The following is a 20,865-nucleotide window of genomic DNA, read 5'->3' as shown; positions in this document are numbered from 1 at the left end:
CCAGTGCCACCAAATAATCAGCCCTGGCATCACAGTCCCCCCCAATTTAGGGCAGCTGAAATAATGACATGCAAATTACTCATGCCAAGGCAACATTGGATAGGGGCAAGAGGAAAATGAGGAAGAGACAAAATAGGTACTTTTCTCTTCAGACCAACAATAATTTAAAATCTAGTCGGGGTAGACCTTGGTGCTCCAAATTTCCACATGCAGAGTCAGAAGCTTTGCAGCTCTGTAGAACCTGGCTATCCCAAGCAGATCCAAAAGCCGGCATGGCGGCAGCAGCAAAAGCCCACCCAGTACTGCTACAAACAGATCTGAGGGCACCAAGTGTCCTACTTTGGTTTGGAAAACTTGCCCTTCCTCACTTGGGAACAGCAAGTTTGACCTGCACAGTGATAAAAAGCTGGAATTTTTGCAAGATCCGAGACTAACAGAGATGAGCCATGGGTAAGCAAACATTGCTCCTGAGGAGGAAGAGGGTTGTGGCAACAGCTCTCCACAAGAAGGAAAGGCATTTTGGTGCTTTAATGAAGATGTAAAGCACTAAGTTGCTGCCTAAAGGAAAAAGAGACGAAGCAGAATATAACACAGAAAACAATTCTCAGCCCCCCTCATCCATGTTCATAAACACTACATTAAACTCTGACATGACCTCCAAAAATCCATGTTCACATTCTTCAGAAACTGTCAGATACAGTCAGAGAGGACAAGAGCAGCAAACATTGCCAGAGGAGGAGCTTTAGCCAGAGAGGGGGAATCAAGTTACCAAGCTAGACCTGCTCCCCTGGTTTGCTGACAGGTCCTTTGCAAACCTGCCGCACCTACCTCTACGAGGATGAAATGCCAGACGCACACAGCTCCCACTGTCCCTCGGCTCCGCAAGGAGAGGGCTCAAAACAGAGCATAAGGCTGAAAGGGACGGTGGTTTATGGCAGACAAAGCAGGAACTGCACACAAGAGCTGATGCAAAGAAAGATAACTTGGGCTCTGCATTCAGCAGGCAAAGGTTTTTTCAGTATGATTCACCAACACCAGTTCCCTTCAGCCAGGACCTTGCACTCTTCCAAAGTACTTTCAAATAAGCCAAAGTCCTTCAGCCCAGGACCAAAACAAACAAGTTTTGTGATTTATAAACTGTGACTTGAAATATTTCTATTCCTCACACTTGTTTGGAGTTTTTGTTGGCATGGGTAGTAGGCAGAAAACAGTAATTTACAAACTCATGGGACTGAAAGTATCTCACAGCACACAGTGACCATTAAACACTTTATTGTTTAGGAGGGAACCTTGGAAGGGAAGAAACACGCCTGCTGGTGTAACCGATTGCAGCATGCTAGGAACAGTTAATCCTAACAAGCTAGTCAGGGTTACTTCCAAATACTTCGGACCCCTTTCTCCAGAGCAAATGGACAAAGATAAGAGCTCTAGAAACTCAGATGTGGATTGGTGAAACCAAAGCTACCACAGGGTGAATGAGGCTTGTGTTGGGCAAGCCTCCAAGCTACAAGCTGTGCTGGAAGCACCTGGGGTCAATATGATTCTTTACATTGTAATACAATAAAAAAGGAAACGATAACGTTCCCCTCTCCCAGGACCCTCCTCCTAACCCCAGGAACATCCACCGAGACTGATACATGCAGGCAATTGGAAGAGGAATCATGTTGTTGTCTTGGACCGCGAAGGGCAGAAGGCACCGGTTTTGGTCAGTGTCTATCCAGAAGGATGCTGGGGCTTCCAAGGGCGTCTGTGGTCCCTGTCCTCTGCTCTTTGGTGGCTGATGTTTATCCAGAATTAACCAACAGCTCCTGGAGGAAAAAGGAGACAAAGAAAAAGGCAGCAAGTTAGTTATGCAGCTGTTGACATGGGACTGTTTCCTTCAGAAATGAAGGAGTAATATTGGCAGGGTGAAAATCCCACAGAAAAGTCATCAGGTTTCACCTGCTGTAAAACACAAGACACTCAAGGGGACAGAGGGCTGTAGAAGCAAAACAGCAGGTCATGATATCAAAGGCGAGACTGATTCTGTGAACAAGAATATATGGTCAGTTGCAAATTATTAGGGTTTATAAATCCTATGGCCTACAGCAGGAGAGAAAGGCCATGGTCTCAGGTAAGCCTCAGAGCAGCTGGGTTGCAGGAGTAAGTGTAGCTTACTCATGCTAAGTCCCAGCCTTAGCAGGACATGGGAGCACTTTGATTAGCTGCCATCAAACATGCACACACGACTCACTCATCCTGGAACAGGATCAACATAAGAGTGAGCACTAGAGAGGGGAGAGGAAGAAAGGGAGGGACTCAGGGACTGCCCTAACTCCTGACATGTTTGACAGCCTTTATCCTATTAAGACCCAAACCCTCCTAAAATTCAAAGCAAAATCATGCCCGCTTTGTCCCCTCAGCAACCTCCTGTTTTCCTGAGTGATACAGCCTCAGATCCTGCAGGTATCTGCGTATGAGAGGTGGACTTCCAAGAGGTAGAAAAAACAGGAGGCTTTTGACCTTTTTTGGATGGAGATTGCAGAGCCTGCTATGGTCTCTTCCTATTTTTATCTTATCACTCCTATAAAGTCAAAGAAATCAAACCACAATGCCATCAGCAGTGGATGAGAACACACCTGGCACCAGCTATAACACCTCTCCCTCTGAGGATCTGGGGTATCAATGTTGGACCCTACTTCAAAACCCAGTTAATCAGCTCTCATGCATCAGCAATGGTATCTTTATATCAATGAACTGCTGGTGTAGCTACACAAACAGCAGAATTGTACAGGGGGAGCCCATCAACACGCTACTTTTTTCTCATCCTCTGGATAGGTGCAGTTCCATTTTGCAGAGTAGACAGTTGTCCTGGTTTCGGCAGGGATAGAATTAATTTCCTTCTTAGTAGCTGGTACAGTGCTGTGTTTTGGATTTAGGACCAGAACAAAGTTGATAACACACCGATGTTTTAGTTGTTGCTAGGTAGTGCTTACACTAGCCAAGGACTTTTCAGCTTCCCATGCTCTACCGACTGGGAGGGCTGCAGGTGCACGGGGGGCTGGGAGGGGACACAGCCAGGACAGCTGACCCCAACTGACCCAAGGGATATCCCATGCCATATGACATCATGCTCAGCATATAAAGCTGGGGGAAGAAGAAGGAAGGGGGGGATGTTCAGAGTGATGGCGTTTGTCTTCCCAAGTCACCGTTAGGCGTGATGGAGCCCTGCTTTCCTGGGGATGGCTGAACACCTGCCTGCCCATGGGAAGCAGTGAATGAATTCCTTGTTTTGCTTTGCTTGCGTGTGCAGCTTTTCCTTCACCTATTAAACTGTCTTTATCTCAACCCACGAGTTTTCTCACTTTTACCCTTCCAATTCTCTCCCCATCCCACCGGGGGAGGGGAGTGAGCGAGCGGCTGGGTGGTGCTTAGTTGCCGGCTGAGGTTAAACCACAACAACAGTACTTACCCATGTTTAGAGGACCTCACTAAAGCCAACTACAGAAAGACAACTGAATAGTTAGCTGCACGTGATCTCACCACCCATTCTTACTAGGGCTGGATTTGAGCTCAGTTCTATTCTCTAGACAACTAGCCTTTCTTAGGAGAGAAGCTGTGCTTCCTCAAACGTGAATCAGAAAGGAGAACATCACAAAATAATGATGCTAGCACACTTGGCAATATCTGTCAGAAGGTGAGGATGTCATTTGGGCTACTTCTGCATAGCAGGCTGATATTCGCTGCCTAACACTTGGAAGGTCAGCATATTCAGTCTACATTGACCATGCATCTCCAAAGACAGCCCCATCTCTAACAACAATGAATTCAAAAAGCTTCAAAGGACTCAAGAATAAAGAGAAAACTGTTTGCCAAATTATTTAGACAAAGCTTATCCAGAAATCTGACAAATGAACCATCAATATTACTCGACTGACTCTAATTTCCCAGGTAATTTTTCTCATCATTAGTGACTTAGAAGTTTTGCACAGAGCAATACATTTTAAAAACTCCAATAGCACTCTCACAAATTGTAATGCGAGAAACAGCAACAACTCGCAATCAATTTTGCAATAAAGTAATTTGCTCTATTCACACTGTAACACTTCAGTGAAATGTCAAGGAATGCTACATTTTGTGAAAAAGCCACTGATGTGGCCACTCTGTGGTTAACCCTTATGGAAGAGAGTAAAACCTTTTTCTTTAAAGTAATTTTAAGGAATATCACAGTTACACAATTTCATGTTCAAAATCATAACTACATATTTTTACTAATTTCAGGAGAAAATGCGAACAGCCTGCACTTAACCTCAATCAATTCTTTCCAGCCTAACCTAGCCACATACTGCGGACGCATCGAGCTGGAGGCTCACAAACATTCCTTCTGCAAAAACATCAGGGTCCATCTCACTCTGGGTGACTCAACTTTCTCAAAATCTTTTGCACAGTGAGCACTGGACCCAGAACTGATGGGCTGCCAGGCAGGCCAGACACCAATTTCCTGCTGCACAGCTCTCACCAAGGGAAGCTTCTGTGAACAAAGGACGCAGGTAACGATACCATCGATCAGCCCACACTGCTCCCAATAGTGGCCTGATACAATTACATCTAAGACCAGCCTGTGCTGGATGGAGCAATTAATGTCCCCTCCCTCAACAGGGGCATGGAGCGCTCATGAAGTTTATAGGGTTGGCATTTTTTGGGAACTGAAGCACTCCCAGTACACAACAGCCTGCACAGAGGGATGACTTTCCCAGCTGTTTCAGACTTTCCTGCTCAGATGCCAATCCAGATCTCGCAGCATTTGCCATGCTAGCGTAGACCACTAGCATCCTGAACCCTCTAATATTGCTAAGGTTCAATTTACAAAGTGAAACCAGAGTACAATCTCTGGCTGGCTATGAACCCATGCTCCTCTGGATCTTCTGCAGAACATGCCGTGCAGTGCAGGCACGATTAACAGCTAACAACACTGGAGGCCAGAGGTCTCCTCTGCCAGCTACTGCAGAGCATCACACAGCCACTGCATGCTGCACAGTGGAAGCTCTGTAGGCCTCGTGGTCTGTTAGCCCATCATATAAGTCTATGCTTGTTAGAATACGCATAGAATTGTTTTCACTGTTCCTAGGCGATCAGTTTATAAACCTGTGGCTAACTACTTAAAAGCACAGTTGCATCAATTTCATGCCTCACATGCTGTGTAATAGCATGGAAGGACACCGTATCTCTAAGACTAAACCCACTCTTTGCTAAGCTAACGATTTACACCAGCGTTTTAATTCCACCTAGCATTGCAAACATGCTGATACAGATTTAGCACCCCTTCATTTCCTTCCAACCTGGAGTCTTCCCTCCAAGATGCTACCAGGTTGCTACAACACTTACCTTGAGCAGAAGGAGCCAGGAAAGGGAAGGAGAAGCCTTACCTCTCCTACATGCCCTTATCATTGCATATGCACCAGACAAGTTGCATGTGCAACAAGTCCAGGCAGCTTGCAATCACATGTTGTTCCCACACGACAGGATACTCCCAATTAACCGGGTTGAGGCTCAGCCTGAAGAAGTTCGGTGCCTCATCACAAAATAATTGCCCCACAGTTGGCATTAGCTGGTCTCTGCTGCGGTCTTAGCAGAATAACAACTCGGGAAGCAAGCAGCCTTGGAGTGCACCACACACTCACTCTAATGAGAAGGGACGGTGCCCTTCTTGCACATGGAGGGTAGATTATTTTTCATGCCAATCCAACATCAGGTAGACACCAGGTTCCAGTTCTCAATGGGCTCCAGCCCAGTGCCTCTACATATGAATAGTGTGTCCATACAAAGGGGTCCATACAAAGGCAATTCCTCATAGCTGTAGCTGCGGCACGAACAGGAATGGCAATCTGTTCAGTCCCGACAGCAAATCCAGCTGGAGGGCACGCAGCACTCTCCTCCACGCCTCTCCTGGCAAGCAGGACCCTGAGTCACTAACCCGTGCTCTTCCACCACCATGAGACCCCGCTTGGGAACTAACAGCAGTCAAAATTGGCCAGCTGCTCAGCTCACACAGCCCACCACTTTGCAGCACCTGTGGGGAAGCCAGTAGCTTTCCAGTTCTGGTTCCAGTTGAGTGAGGAGACAGGGTCGAGCTCTGCAACCAGGTCTGCTCCACACATCTCACCCCTGCTGAGAAGGGAGTACAGTCAAAGCCCAACATGGTCCTTCTCCCGTTAGAAAGAGCTGAGGCCTTGGTACCAGCATCAGGGCAAGCAAGTCTCAGCAACATTTTCTAATGCACCACTCTCTTGTCTTCCTCCCGTTCCTTCTTTGTCAGTCTGAATCCCAGCGCAGGAGCTCGGGGCTGCCCGGCGAGTCCGCAGCATCCTCTCTGCCTCCCACAGTCGCTGGCTAGCTCTGCGCCTCAGCTCTCAGCCTCGCTGGAGGCTCACAGCCAGTGGAGGAATCTCCCTCCTTGAAAACCCAGACCCTGAAGAACTTCCTCCCTCAGTGTTTGCCAGAGACACTGTTTGCCAAGCCTCAGCTGTGCTAAGACATACTTATTTAACCAGCCTTCAGTCTTATGGGGTAAACCCTGCAAGTTTCCTCCAGCGAGTGCCTTACCTTTGTTCTAATATTCCCTTAAGCAGTCGCACCACGGCGCTTGCACATATGGGCATTGTGTAGCTATGAAGAAATCAGAAAGCAGATCCTCATGATAAATGACTCGGTGCATTTGGAGTGTCAGTGACAAAGTAGAAATTAATCTCCATAGTTCCAAGTTCCCTGCTGTGTGCAAGCAGCTCTCTCAAAACCAGAATACCTGTTGGCACACAGCAGATTTCAGTAATGTGACCGCACAACTTTTTCATCTCAGTTAGTCTGGAAAGAGGTACTAACGAAATATAAAAATCCTGACCTGTCCTAAGATGGGTGTTCAAGGCCTTTCCACAGGATAAGGCATTTGTTGCGGGGCTATTAGCACCCCAAAGTGCTGCAAGGGACATTTGAGTCACTTTGGTTTGATGTATGCTGTAGGTATTTTTTGGTTATGTGCAATTTGTTCTGTTACATTCAGGGTATTGGCTATTTTGTGGAGCAGCTGTGCTGACTAATGGATCACAGCACTTCTGTGCCATACAGTTATTGCACAGAAAAGCCTCTCTGTCTCTCTCATCCTTCAGGAGTCCAACAGTTGCTGTCCTTGGGTTTGGAATAAGAAGGCACAGGAGTATGCCTGGCAGCAACAAAAAACATTAATTCAAAAAGCTATGAAGAGAGTTTTGTTTTCCCTCTTCTCTGTACTGGTGTTAATAGCTTTGCAAAGCAGAGAAGTTCACCCAATGACTTCTTGGCTACTTCCCCAGATGGTGTCTTCAAAGCTGGCTTGACAGCAGAAAAGACGCCTTTCAAAAGACTCACCAGACGCATTGTCAGAACACCCCAGAAAGTGCTTTCACGTGGAAGTCCCCTGGTTTACGTACCCCACCAACAGAGTGTAAGGAACAGTTTTTCTGGTTTCCTCCCCCCACTCTTCTTTGACTCACAAGAGCCGACACACTGTTTGCTTTGCTCTGCCTTGACACCTCCCATTGCTCTGCATCACCCGAATATGAAGTTATTTACTAGCACAAGGAATCTCTAGCTGTTCTGAGACTCACCTGTTTGTCCATGCATTATAACATTGATTTCCTCCAGACAATTGTTCTGATCATTGTTCTAACTTGCAGAGAGCTCCCGTCATTAGCCTTGCTTAACAGGAAATGTTTTGCCACTGACTGAGCAGCTCTGCAGTTACTAGACTGCATGAAAAATCATCCCAGCTGGGGGGCTGCATCTCCCCGCTGAGCTGGTAGCCCCAGACATCACAGCAGGGAACATGCTCAGTGCTTTTGATTTTGGACATGTGCTAGAAAATACCGGGGCTAGGAGGAACAAACACCGCTCTACAAAGGGCCACTGCTGAAAGGATGGCTGTTAATTAATCGGCATACAAACTGAGGGCGGTTTTTGTTCAATCAATGTTAATTGCATTTAATCTTATTCTCACCACTAAGAAAAGCCACCAGGCCAGGCTGATGTTTCTAGTGCCTGACATGCAGATTCCACCCACGTTTGGGAGGCAAGGCGGGAGGAGAAAAGTAATGGAAAGAAAGGAAATAACCCTTCCTCACCCCTTCTGCATCACTGCACAATTTCATTGGGTCTGTTCCATTATTTAAACAATTTTTGTTTTCCAATAACATTACAGAGGAGCTCAAAGGATGAAAATCAGACACGGAGCATTTTACTACTAGTTATTCTTGCTCTCCTGGGTACTAGCTTAGAGCTTTGCTAACCTGCATGGCCCTGCCTATTCTGCTTCTGTAAAGGACTGAAATACAGAAAATCGCTTATGTGAAGTGGTGTCTGCTTTTTAGTCCTGGGCTGGTCCCGACAGACCTGCCAGTGCCCCTCAATATGACCTACAACTGCTGACTGCCACCTTCCATCAGCTCTGCCAAAGTCCTTCTCCTCACCTTGCTACTGACCACAACTCCACCACGTGCCAAAGGATGAAGTCGTCTGTCTTCCTCTAACATCTTATAACACGAAGTAGTATTTGCTATTAAACAACCTCTGACCAAATTTGCCTTGTAAGTCAGTGCATGTTTGAAGTCTGAACTCACCAGGTAAACCACTAGTGCCTCTGCCAGCGATTTGGCTTTCATCTGGGGACTGTGCCACTATCTGCCCAGCCACCTGCTTGGGAAACCGGAACGATCCTCTTGCCTCTGCAGGAATCAAGCCTGGGGGCGGAGGGGCAGCTTTTGCAGCACAGGAAGCCCAAGGTGGTGGATTTCATGACTACCGGCTTATTGCTTCTGCAAGTGCCCTGTGTTTTTCCAAATCAGTATCAAGAACAATAATAATAAAGACTGGGCTCTGTCTGCGCCTTTCCCCTGTGGCAGCACACAACGCTTGCCCGAAGCTGATGCTGCAGTTTATCATAGATTTTCTTTATCCCTCAGCAAGTGTTAGTCCCATTGCCTCTCATCGCGTAAAGTGGACGTATCACAAGTGCCGTGAAGGACTGGCTGAGTTTTAAGTGGTCTGAAATGGCTCCACTAGACTTGGTCAAGATTGCTTTAAAATCATTTCCCATTAGGACTGTGACCCTCTCTCTTTACAGCCAGCATAATGACTCTACCTCAGGGGAAGACAATTACATCCCACTATCTATACACATCAGAAAGTATACACTACAAACACTACCATGCCTTTCTGGAACAAGTGAGAGAAGGCAATGCAGGAGGAAAAGGAGATAACACTGGATGCCCCTCCATCCCACAACTGGAGTCACCCTGAGCATTTTGCAAGCTCATGGATTAGCCCCTGGGAGGGATAAAGGGACCCAGAAGGCACAGAGTGTTTCTAAAGCAGAACAACGACAACTTGTACAAATCCAGCTCTGGTTTTGCGAGGATTAAAATGAACTTCACCCAACTGTGAATATCTGTTTCCAGAGCCAAAAGGAATGGAAAACCACTTACTGATGCAACAGCATTTCATTATTTCAAACCCAAAGCCCAGTGCTTCCAAAAATTAAGGACAGGCAACAGTAACATTATTGCTGCTGGACGTCGGCTGCAGGGGTTTAACTGCTAAACTGCCAAGCCATGCTCTGAGCACAATGTAATGAAACAGTATACACAAATAAAGGCAACTTCTCCATACTCTCATTCCTGCTCTTGCTACCAGCCCCCAGGATAATCAGTGGGAAAGTAAAAGGAAAAAAATAATCCCAGAATCCAAGAGACTTTGGATTAAGTTGTATAAATGACCTGTTACCTCCTAACACAATGAAGAAAGAAATGCAATAAATACCTGCAAAGCCATTCCAGTATTTTGGATTAAATGGATTACATGATGCAAGATGTTACAAAACAAGATGCCAGGAAAGTGCAGGAATTTGAATCAGGCTGGCAAATGATCCCTGCAGACTATTGAAGAAAATTAATAGAGAGAAGAGGTAGAGAAAGGATACAGTAAGAATACTGACTTATGAACACTGTTGTTAGGATGTGTAAATTCAGGATGTCAGACTTCCACTTAAATCTACTTCAGTCCTGGAACAAAAATAGCAAATCCTACTGTTAAAAAGCACTGGAAGTAGAAAAGTCAGATATGCCAAGCCTCATTTCAGGATAGGTTTCCCCTGCGCATCCCTCAAGATTGAAGTTTGAGACTTTAATTATTCCTGGAACATTGTGTATATAGGGATTCAATACAGGGATTACTAACAGGATCCTTGTTATAAGTGCCACTTCTCAAACAAATTACACTTCACTGGATGTCAGTAACATACACAAGAAAAGGCAGCAGGACAGCAAGACACGGATCTGGTGCAAGGAAATTTCACAAGGTCACCCAGAAAAATAAAGAATAGAATATAAACTCCTACAACGTTTCTAATTCCACAGTGCATTAAAGCTTGGCATGACCCAGACACAATACACCTTCAATACACCAGTGACTCCACACAAGTCTGAGACCAAGCCTGGCTGAGATATACTTTCTTGTGAAGAAATGCCATCAGGGTGGGGGTGGAGGAAAAGAGAGATAGGAGATTGAAAAAGCAACCCCAGTTGTCCTCTGAACTCCTAGGGATCACCCCATCCCACCCCTTGCCTCTGACTGTTCACAGCCAAACATAGATGGATGGGAGAAACCAGGGAGAGAGGATGTCATTTTGTTTGGAGGCAGATACAGCAGCTCCTTGGCTGCACGGCTTCTTCACAAGCTCATCCCAACTTTACATACTGCATTTTGCCTTTCCAGATCTCATCCTGGAACAGATTATTAACCTGCACTGGTTCTAACGAGCATGTCTTTAACTCTGGGAATTTTCATGAAGATGGAAACAGAGGAAAGTCCGGTCCTTGGGTAGAGTGCAAAGAGCTGCTGAAAACGCGTCGCAACCCCTCAGCTACGGCACTGTGCCTTTGAGATGGGACCTCAATAGTGGTTGTTAAATTCTCATCCTGGGGATTTCACCTGCCATTTGCGAGTGTTACTAAACCCTGCAGTTTTCCCATGCGCTACAGGAAGGTAAGCACTGCCTGGAGGGTGTGAGCAGGAGTCCTAGGCTCTGTTGTTGGACTCCTCCCAACTTCACCCAGCAGCTGTAGATAAATCCCCATCTCAGTTTCTCTTTCTGTATGTAAGAGTAATGCTACTTACCAACCACACAGAGGTATGATAATTATTCACCAGCAGAAGATGCTAAAGAAATGCAGAAAAATCACACAGTTCTCAAGGGATCCGTCCCTCTGTACAATTTGCACTTAGGCTTCAGAGGAAATCTAGTGTTTCATCTTGTCCCTTTCTGCCTTGCTTTAGCAGGCTCCTGCACTGGATAAAGAGATTTCCTCTCCAGGTCGGGGTAGCACGTCCACATTTAAGGTATGGCTCACTCCTTGTCTAGTCCAGCTTCATATACCAAGCTCAGAGGCAGGCAGAGACAACTTCTCCAGATATCCTTTTTCTATGCCTATTCTATTTCTGCTCAGTGATACAGTGAAATTCCACACAGAAGTATTATGAGCTTGACTGGCTTTATTTGTTTAACAGTTCACATTTTCATTAAGCTGTTGCTATTCGGCAGCCAGTAATTTTATTTGTGTGATAGCCATATTCATCTCACCCGTATGGGTGTAGATGTCGCTCTCCTTTTCTTCTGGCAGAAAAGGCAAAAATCAGCAATGGTAGAGCCAAGAGAGGACTGGGAATTCTCGTGTCTGTTTGCAGACAGGTGTGGGGTATAACTTCTACCTGGTTTTGTGAAACATCTCCAAAAGACTAGGGTCACAGTAAAGACCCTACAGGTAAATTAAAAAAAAAAAAAAATTGTATTGGGAGATTACCTCCACGGCACTGGTACAAAACCAAAAATTGAAATATCTTTGAGCAGAATCAGCCCCTTTGACTGAGCACTGCAACTCTTCTGCACCAGAAGCTTATTGCTGACTGAGCGTTTATGGTATTTGAGTATCAGATTTTAAAGAATTAATTACATGTCTAACTCTTGCCAATCTTTAAGTATCTTGAAATATCTGGTCCCAGGAGCTGCAAGATCTGATTAGATCACAAGGAAGAGAAGCCTGGTTGGTTGGCCTGCACCAAGCCCCAATTAGACAATCCTCTACCAAGTTCAGGCAACCAGACAGAGAAATAACAGGCATTTTGAAATGTTAATGACCTGAACTGAGACAGTCAAATGACTCAACCACACCTCTTAGATAGAGGTTTTAGAAGTCACCCAAGAAACCCTAAACATTTCATTCTGCCACTCCCCTTTCACAACATCAAGGAGCCGAGGAGCAGGGAAGCCCCGCTGCTGCATGAGCACTGGGTCAGGAATCCGCAGTCCGGGCAGGAGAGCGCTGGGTGTTCCCGCCTTCACGACACGCAAACTGGAACGGAGAGGCTGCGGACTGATTGGGAGGCCATGGAGATGTTCAGTCATGCGATTACATGCGGATGCCCAACCACAGGCACACCCAGGCAGCAACCTGCGTGAAGCTGCATGCTCAGCCCTGAACGCAGAAGCCATCATAGTCAGTATCTCAGCAAGACAGATTTGTTCTGAGCAACTGCCCACCGGCGCCCAACATAACCAATGCAATTAAGAGAACAGCAGGTAAGATGCCCTACAACCTGAAGTATGGATCTGAGCAAACAAAGGGAGAATGGTGAACACCAGGAGATGCATATTTATTTCTCAATCAATGTCTCCTCCTGCGTAAATTCCAAATCCTTCTTTCAAGATTAAAAACCTTTACCAAGTGAAAAAAAAGCTCCGCATTTCTCTAGCTCCTTCCCGTCCCTTTCCCTCTTCAGAGGGCATACCGGTAGAATACCAGATGCTGGAATAAGCCACAAAAGCCTCCTAAATAATTACCTTCCATCTCCTCCACTGCAAATGTATAGACCTGCATCTGTGTCAGGACAGAGACCTGCTTCCATCTGTCTAAAACACATCCTTTAGAAAGAGGACCTAAAGGTGGAATGTTTAACGGGAACATCTGAAAACGAATTAAGAGACTGGAAAAGAAAGCGACAGTTTATAAGTGTGCTGTTCGCTTGTCTTGTGGACGCTGCTCAAGTGGAGGGGGAGCTTTCTTTTTTCTAAATATGACAAATGATGCTGGTCCCATCTTGTAATTTCCCTCAGTGTGCAGTATGTCTGTTCATGATAGATACCAGTGCAGCTGCTTAGGTGTCCGTTTATCTGCTAGAAAAGTGTTGTCTATTTGGAACCAACTCATCCTAAAACAGTAGCCCCAGAGGAGGAGAGAGAAAACGGAGGGGGAAAGAGAGATGAGGGAGTTGTTGACTGGGAATACGTCCATGCTTCTGCTGCAAAGGTTCTGGCAAAAAACAAGCATCATATTTAGTTTTAGCTACATCCTCTCTTCCCCCCTCCTAGACCATTCTTTTCTAGTGTCACTCAACACCTCTTACACCCTCTTCCCACAAAGACCTTACCACTAACATACATTTAATTTCACATTTGCAACCTGCGGAAACAAAGTGAGCCCACAGCCTTCTTCCGCAGGTCTGTGCCAGCGCAGAGGAGCTCTCAGGTCCCAGCCTGAACAGTCTGCAGTTTAAGACAGGTAACATTTAAAAGAAAACCAAAACACATAAAGGAAGGAAAAAGAGAGAGAGAGAGAAAAGGGGAGGAAGAAAGAGAAGAACAAAAAAAATGCAATCAAAGGGTATTTATATTTTGTGTTTAAAGAGACTTTAAGCAGGAACTTGCCAATTTTCTGTAACCAGGATTAGAACAGAACAAACTCAAACACTTCGTCCTTCTGCAGAGCCCTCCGAGCTGAATTTCACTCTCTGCAAAATGGCCAATATAGAAAGAAGCTCATAAATCCCTGTGACGTAAGTAACTTCAAATTACTCTTGGGGAAACAGAGGCAGGGACAGATTCATTAATCCAAGTAAATGAATCTGTGAAGCAGTCTGGATTTCTGAATCCCCATAATGTCCCACACAAGAAACAGCACCCAGGGCTCAGCAATTTCCGTGCCACACTGCCTGGCACAAGCGAAGCAAGACACTGGAATGGATGAGAATGTTTTTAGAAAGGAAAAGTACAGTCATTAAAACACACCTGCCCTAGTCAGGTAGCATGCATTCTTATTAAAACATGTTTTATTATTTTAAAATACCTCCCAACATTTCACTCATTGCATCATTAATACCATAGACCAAGGTCACATCTGTAAGACGCTGCCTCAGAAACCTGCTGAGTAGCAGAGAGCTGTAAAACCTGTCTGAACAGGTGGGTACATAGTCCAGCGGCTCAGCACTGCCAGGGTTAGCCTGCTGGTAATACCCAAGCTAGCAAGGTTAGGGATGGCTTTGATATGTCATTATTCTGCAGCCCAGGCATATCCAGAGAGAATGTTGCTACTGACTGATACTCTGCCTCCGGTCTACCAAATACAACTGCCATGTGCGTGCAGAGGAAAGCTGGGTCTTTTAAAGCCATTTAGATAGCTGTATGTACACAAAGAGCTTTATAAGACATTTATGTTAAAGAATTGTTAGAACCAGCACAGAATTAAAGACCTGACTTTTAAGATAAGGAACTGTCTCTTTAATTTTTTTTGTGGGGTTTCTTTGTTTGTTTTGAAAATAATGAAATTCCACATCTCAGATGGTATCAGTTAGCTGAGCTTCAATTGCATAAGGTAGTTGTTGTTACTGTGACTTAAAGCTGAGACTTCCATTCAGAAAGCTCAACATTTATTGCCTCCCAAAATTTAAGTTCACAGAAAAACTGGCTGCTCCTGCAGGTGGAAGGCTAATCCTACCATCTCTTATCCACGATCGGTCAACAGCTACATTCTCACACATGAATGGTCCTGAGTGGATCTACTGACGGCTACCAAAGCACCACCCCTGGATGATGCTGACCAAAGGCCTCCAAGCACAAGGCTCTGAATTATGCAAGCCGAGCCCGGCCCCACTGACGCCAGCCAGCCTCAGCTTTCCAACCAGCCTGGAAAGGAAACACAGGCATGCAAGCACACATACACATCCCCAGGCCACCCAGCACGGGGGGGGACAGGCCAGTCACTAGGTTTGCAGAGAGCTTTTCCATTTGTCCCACTCTACTTACTGCAGCGTTCAAACAGACAACCCGCTCCCCTTTCACATGCTCTGCGGTGGCCATTTCTCCAGAGCTGCCCATCATTTCCTTATCAAGCAGTAAAAACGTAGGATCACTAGAGACACAGCTCAGCCTTGCTGAGATTTCACTCTCTCAGCGGGTTGTAAATGCCCCTATAATGTTGGCTTTTTTAATCTTGTGTTATTATTACCCGCGGCTGCCATTCAGTCTGCAGAGAATAAAGCGCCAAGGCTTTCAGGACCCACACAATGGCTCTGTGCATTTGCCAGTGGTTGGACAAACAATGCCTCTGTGTTTCAGCTTTATTGGAAACCTTTCTGTTGTGGGAGTCTGACCGCATGTGTCCCTCCACTCAGGCAACGCAGAGGTGTGAGCGTGGGCCTACGAATTCATCGGTGATTTCAGGAGCACGTGCCTCCGCGCCTGCCTACAGAACCAACATGAAAGCCTGCAGGCAGGTGCCTGCAAGCCCAGTGTGCTCCTGCGAGCCTATGGAAGGACAGAGGTACAGGCCTGCTGAGCCAGCTGGCCTTCTCTGTAGATCAACCAGGGGGTACGAAGCTGAACAGGGCCCCTCCATGAATAATTACGTTCATCTCTGCGTAAACGGTGTTGCCAGCTCATATGGAAGTCTGATGATACATGACATAGCTATGAAAATGTCAAAGCTCCACTTCCCAGAATCATGTTCTTACATGAAATCTTGGCTTCCGCTTAAAACTAAAGAGCCCGAGATCCTCCTGTTTGCAAGGAAGGCTTGAAAAGTGGAAAAACCGAAAAAGCACAAATTAGAATGCAAACGAGATTTAAAAAATGCAGGGCTCTTCTAATTTGGGGAGACTGATTGTTTTGGTCGGCTTGTTATTGCTTGCAGGGGACTCTGCAGATGCGTGAACTCTTACAGAGCTGCAAATATTCCCTCGCTCAAGCACAAGCCGTGCTGTACACCCTTCACATATTCAAAATGCAAGAAAGAAGTCGGAAACTCCCCCAAAACCACAAGGTTGACTTGTAAAACTGTTTAGAAATGCACTGGGGTTATTTCACTTGCCTTCTGGTTTTAAGCACCTGTGTCATGTTCTCATACCACTGCTGTCTAGGCAGGAGGGCTAGATTATTTTATTTATTCCTTCCTTTTTCTTTTTTTTAATAAAAAAAACAGAACTAAGATTCTCATGTACTTGTAAAACTTCAGGAACAACTCCACAAAACTAGGGCAATAGAAAACATGCCAAATACTTCAAGGCTTGGCAACAGTGACTGCCTGCTTGTCTCTCCATGGCAGGAGGAATGTCTGTCTGTCTCAGCCAATGTTTCCGAGTAAGAATGTCTCATCCCGATAGCCCGTGTACATATAAAACACCTATGCTGTCAGCTCTCCAGGAAGAGACCTTGACATTTTGCAGAAAACCACATCCCCATCTCCCCTGAATATCAGCAGAAGGCAGAAAAACCTGGTAGATCTGAAAATGTAAGAATCAGGTGCTGCCTTCAGCAAGAATTAAAGTTAAAATGGAAGAGGCAGTGGTGAAATGAGCACAGGCCAAGTCACTGGTCTTGGAGTGCCAAGGAACTGACTTCCAGGTTTCCCAGACCCGTGACCGCAGCTGGCCTGTCCCACTCCCTCTCGTGAGCCAAGAGAAGAGACATTTTGAAGGGGAGGAAATTGAGGCTTTGCTATCTTAAAAAGAATAAATAAAAGGTGAATGGTTTCAGCACATACTGTATTATCGTTGTGATATGTGCCTCATGCACCTGGAGAGATAAACTGCAACCCGCTCTCTGAGCTCTAACTTTATGGTAACCAGGCTGGCATGAGAAGATGAGCTCTGCTCTCTGCGGACAGAGTAACCAGATTGCAACGTTCTCTTCCCGAAAAGAGTAATGAGGTGCCCGGAGAGCCTGCAGAGGTGTCAGAGAAACAGATGCTGTTAGACCCTTTGCAGGCCGAAGACAGATATAAGAATAACACAATACCAGCATAACAGGACCTTATCAACAGCCTTGCAAGTGCTAAGAAGTGGAAGCTGAGCGAAGGCGGTGACGCCTGCCTGCATCACAGCCCCGCTATTACTGCCTTCTGACTTCCCACACAATCCAAGTGTCCAAATGGCTTTGAAGCAAGAAACAGCAGGACAGGCAGGTGAACCTGAACTCCGATCAGCTGTTTGAAGAGACAGTATGAATATCTTACGTTTCAGTAACACTTTCCATCCACAACATTTCCAAGACATCCATTCAACCTCAACACTCCAAACTACAGAAGTAATATCTGCCCAGGTAGAGATGGGCAAACACAAGTTAAATGACTGTTCAAGGTCGTCCAAGGACTACGAGAGAGACACACACACGTCTAGCCAGTAGAGTACTCTTCCCTTTTGAAAGGCACACAGACACACACACACGAACGCACAGGGGATTGAAACTGCTTAGCCAGGTGTGGAGCCTGCTGTGATCAACACAGCTTCACTGAGCAGTGCCTCTTCTCGCTGCTGTTTCACTGGTGCTAAAACATAAAAAAGCAAACCTTTATAATAAAATTCATTCAAACAGATGTAAATAGGGATGGGGGATTTTGCATCTGGGCTAAGTTACTACAATCTAGACATCCTATTTGTCTGCTAGTTATTAAATTACCCACAAGCCATCAACAATTCAAGTCTCTCTCTGAGAGGCAGAGATTAACTAGGAATTGCTATGCAGAAATGCTGCTCATCTCTCTCTCTAGCGAGATCAGCCTCATGATGAGTTGCAGACATTTGGGAACAAAGGTGAGCTTTCCTGCAAGAAATGAGAGGCACAGAAAGATGGGAAAATGCTACTACGGGGAGGAGAGGATTTGCAAGGCAAGAATGTATCAGGAATGGTTTCACACACACACTGCAAGCCACGGGCTCTGATCAAATGCACTCATGTACCTGGAGCACACGAAGCCGCACTTCTGTCCAAGCACTAATGCAAATGAGATTTTCAGTGAAAGACAATGAAGCCAGTATGTAAATATTAATTTAACAATCTAGTTGACAAAGCCTCAGCTGATCTATAAATAGCTGGTTTATTAGCAGGTGATGCTGAAGGCAGCTATCCTGGCTCCTCTTCCCACAATCCCCTGTGCCATCTTGTTTTTATTGACCCTGGAGACATGACGGCTCTTAACTGTATGCAGCTTGCTTCTCCACCGCTACCTGCAGAGTAGCTACAAACACTTGACAATACAATACATATTTATCAAGGCCCTTACGTGACAAGGATCCTGTGGCACTACGCACACAATGGCTCACAGTCCTCAATTAAAGAGAGCAAATGGTTTAGAAAAATAGAAAAATCATGCAGCCTTGCTTTTAACCATGAGGCAGCTGAGGAGCTGGTCACTCGGGTACCATCAGGCATTTAGGGAATGATTGACGCAGATCCAGAGCCAGGTACTGTCCATTCACATTTACACTGCAGACTTGGCAAATTAAGCATCAAGGATAGCAACACCTTTAATAACTCTAGGCCACCTAAGAAATATTTTGCCATCTCAAAACAAGATGTCAAAATCTCTCTTTCTGCAGTTTTATTTCATCTGGAATTATTATTTTATAATGTGTAATAAATCTTACAATTCTTTACCGTCTCTTTGGGCCACACACGCAGGAATCTCTTCTTTCACACAGGCACAAGACAGCTATTTAACAACGGACAGCAACACCACACCAGAGTTTAGGGCCATTGGTCAAGAATACTGCATCCTGGTAAAACTGCTGTGCCATTTGGATCAACACAACAGATTTGCCCTGACTGCAGTATGGCCAGCATCCATGGAAACCATGTGAATTATGATGGTTTAGGCTGTTCACGTGGATTTGTATATATTCTCCAAAAGCCTTTTAAAGCCTCAGTCTTCCTCTTGCTGCAAAGAACAGTGACAACATACTTGACGGGTTGGGCTTGTAAATAGGCAGATTGAATTAGAGGAACAGAATGGACTTTGTTATCCCTCCCTCCCACTTGCTTCAAGTTTCTAAAGAAACCTTCTGAACACAAGAAGTTACTATGTTTCTCCCAGCCATATGATAAGCAGAAAGAAAAAATTAAAAACCATACAATCAACTCTTATTTTCCATAAGGTCCATCATATCCTTATAGCTTGTACAGCGGCAGCCTCTAGAGTTTACCCTGACAGGGAACCTGCTGTGCCGGGCACTGCGTCAACCCTGGCAAGGGCAGAGCCTGCACTCGTGACGGAGCGTGCACAGAGGCGTACCGGAGCTCTGCTGGCAAAGAGTCCAGGGACGTAGCTGCACACAGCCTACCCCGCTGCTGCACCCTCACTTCTCAACGCTGCCCAATCGATTAGGTGATAAGCATTTCAGAATACTGACTTGTGCTGCCACGGCACAGCAGACATGCTCTAAAAGATCACAGTGATCTGTGCCAATGGCAGTACAGTTCCCTATTCAATAGGCTTTGGACACAGGACTGTTCCTTCATTTGTCTGAACAACAAATATTTACAAATTTTGTTTTTAAAAGTTTTAAATACAAGGGTTAAACTGATATTTGTATGATTGCAACCCTGTGATGGTCATACAGGCTGGCTTTTATGACCACCAGGGACTGTGGAAAGGAAATTTTGCAATAAAGTTCCCTTACTAAACTATCTTTTCTGAGTGGACATACTTCTGTTATCCATTATTTATGGAAATAAGGTAGAGGAGTTTGATTTAGCAGAATAGAAACTTAAAGCTACGCTCAGAAACCCTGCGGAATTTAGCAAGAGAAGTGCTACACATTGCCAAATTGATCATAAATAAAGAGAGGAGTTGTTCTCATTAATCAACTAGAAAAAAAAAACTAGTACAGTAATAGATTTGCAATCATCTTTACTATATTATTTACTCTAATAAAACTAAAAGAGCCTAATAGCAATAGACGTAAGCAGCACCAAGGAAAAACTGAAACATTTTACATAATTCAGTAAATGCAGGATGCTGCAACAAGGCTGCAGAATAGCCTTCCCAGGAGAAACCCACACAGTTGCTGTCTCCTTTGTCTTTGATGTAAAGCTACATATAAACCTGCAGTGCCAAAGGACCCCAAAGAAGCTTGTTCTCTTCCTCAGACCTCTACATGTGCCATTTCCTGTAGCTCTTGCAAAGATGCTGCTTCCTTTGTCCGCTGTCTCCTGTTCATACCAGCATATCTATTGCCCAGATCCTTGATTTCACAGCCCAGCCAGTTGTAATCCAGGAGTGCTTACAAGCCAGGACCCGAAGAAAAGTTTAACTAAGTTTGGTTCTCTCTGAAGTAAATTTCAAGCAACTAGAGCACAGATGAAATCCAGCTTATCCAGAGTAATTCATTCTTCACACTTGTTTAAACATAGTCACTCACCGAGGACAGACTGGCAGCCTTCTCTGTGGGTTGTAGACTCCACCGCGCTGCTAGGAACCGTGCTGAGACAAGTCCACATCACACGTCAGTGGAGATGGACTGCACCCTTCAGCTCTGGGATGGAAAGATCAAACTGCTAGATAGGTTCTCTTCCTTGCCGGGTACACCGATTTTTATCAACGGGAAAAGCCAATTAAACTTGATAAAGACACATTCTCTGCTGATTTTTCCTTACTGCCCACTGCTCAGTGCTAGTATAATGGATAATGTTCTGCCTGTAGGTGTATTTTCTAAGATCTGTCAGTTCTGACAGCATTTTGGCACCTGGATAACTCA

The 20,865-nt window shown here is 45.3% G+C and overlaps 1 protein-coding gene across 2 annotated transcripts in view; it reads right to left on the bottom strand.

The window, feature by feature from the left end:
* Nucleotides 1-1,255: 1,255 nt before the first annotated feature.
* The window catches only part of CHCHD6 (coiled-coil-helix-coiled-coil-helix domain containing 6), a 122,239-nt gene continuing 102,629 nt past the window's right edge, over nucleotides 1,256-20,865 (bottom strand). For both annotated transcript variants that reach the window (XM_076346392.1, XM_076346394.1), the window contains one exon: nucleotides 1,256-1,808. In XM_076346392.1, the coding sequence (XP_076202507.1) occupies nucleotides 1,785-1,808 (24 nt within the window). In that variant the 3' untranslated portion in view covers nucleotides 1,256-1,784. The remainder of the gene's footprint in view (nucleotides 1,809-20,865) is intronic.

Source organism: Aptenodytes patagonicus, chromosome 8 (genome assembly GCF_965638725.1).
Source record: "Aptenodytes patagonicus chromosome 8, bAptPat1.pri.cur, whole genome shotgun sequence".
NCBI lineage: Eukaryota > Metazoa > Chordata > Aves > Sphenisciformes > Spheniscidae > Aptenodytes > Aptenodytes patagonicus.
This window is presented reverse-complemented; position numbering and strand designations above follow the sequence as displayed.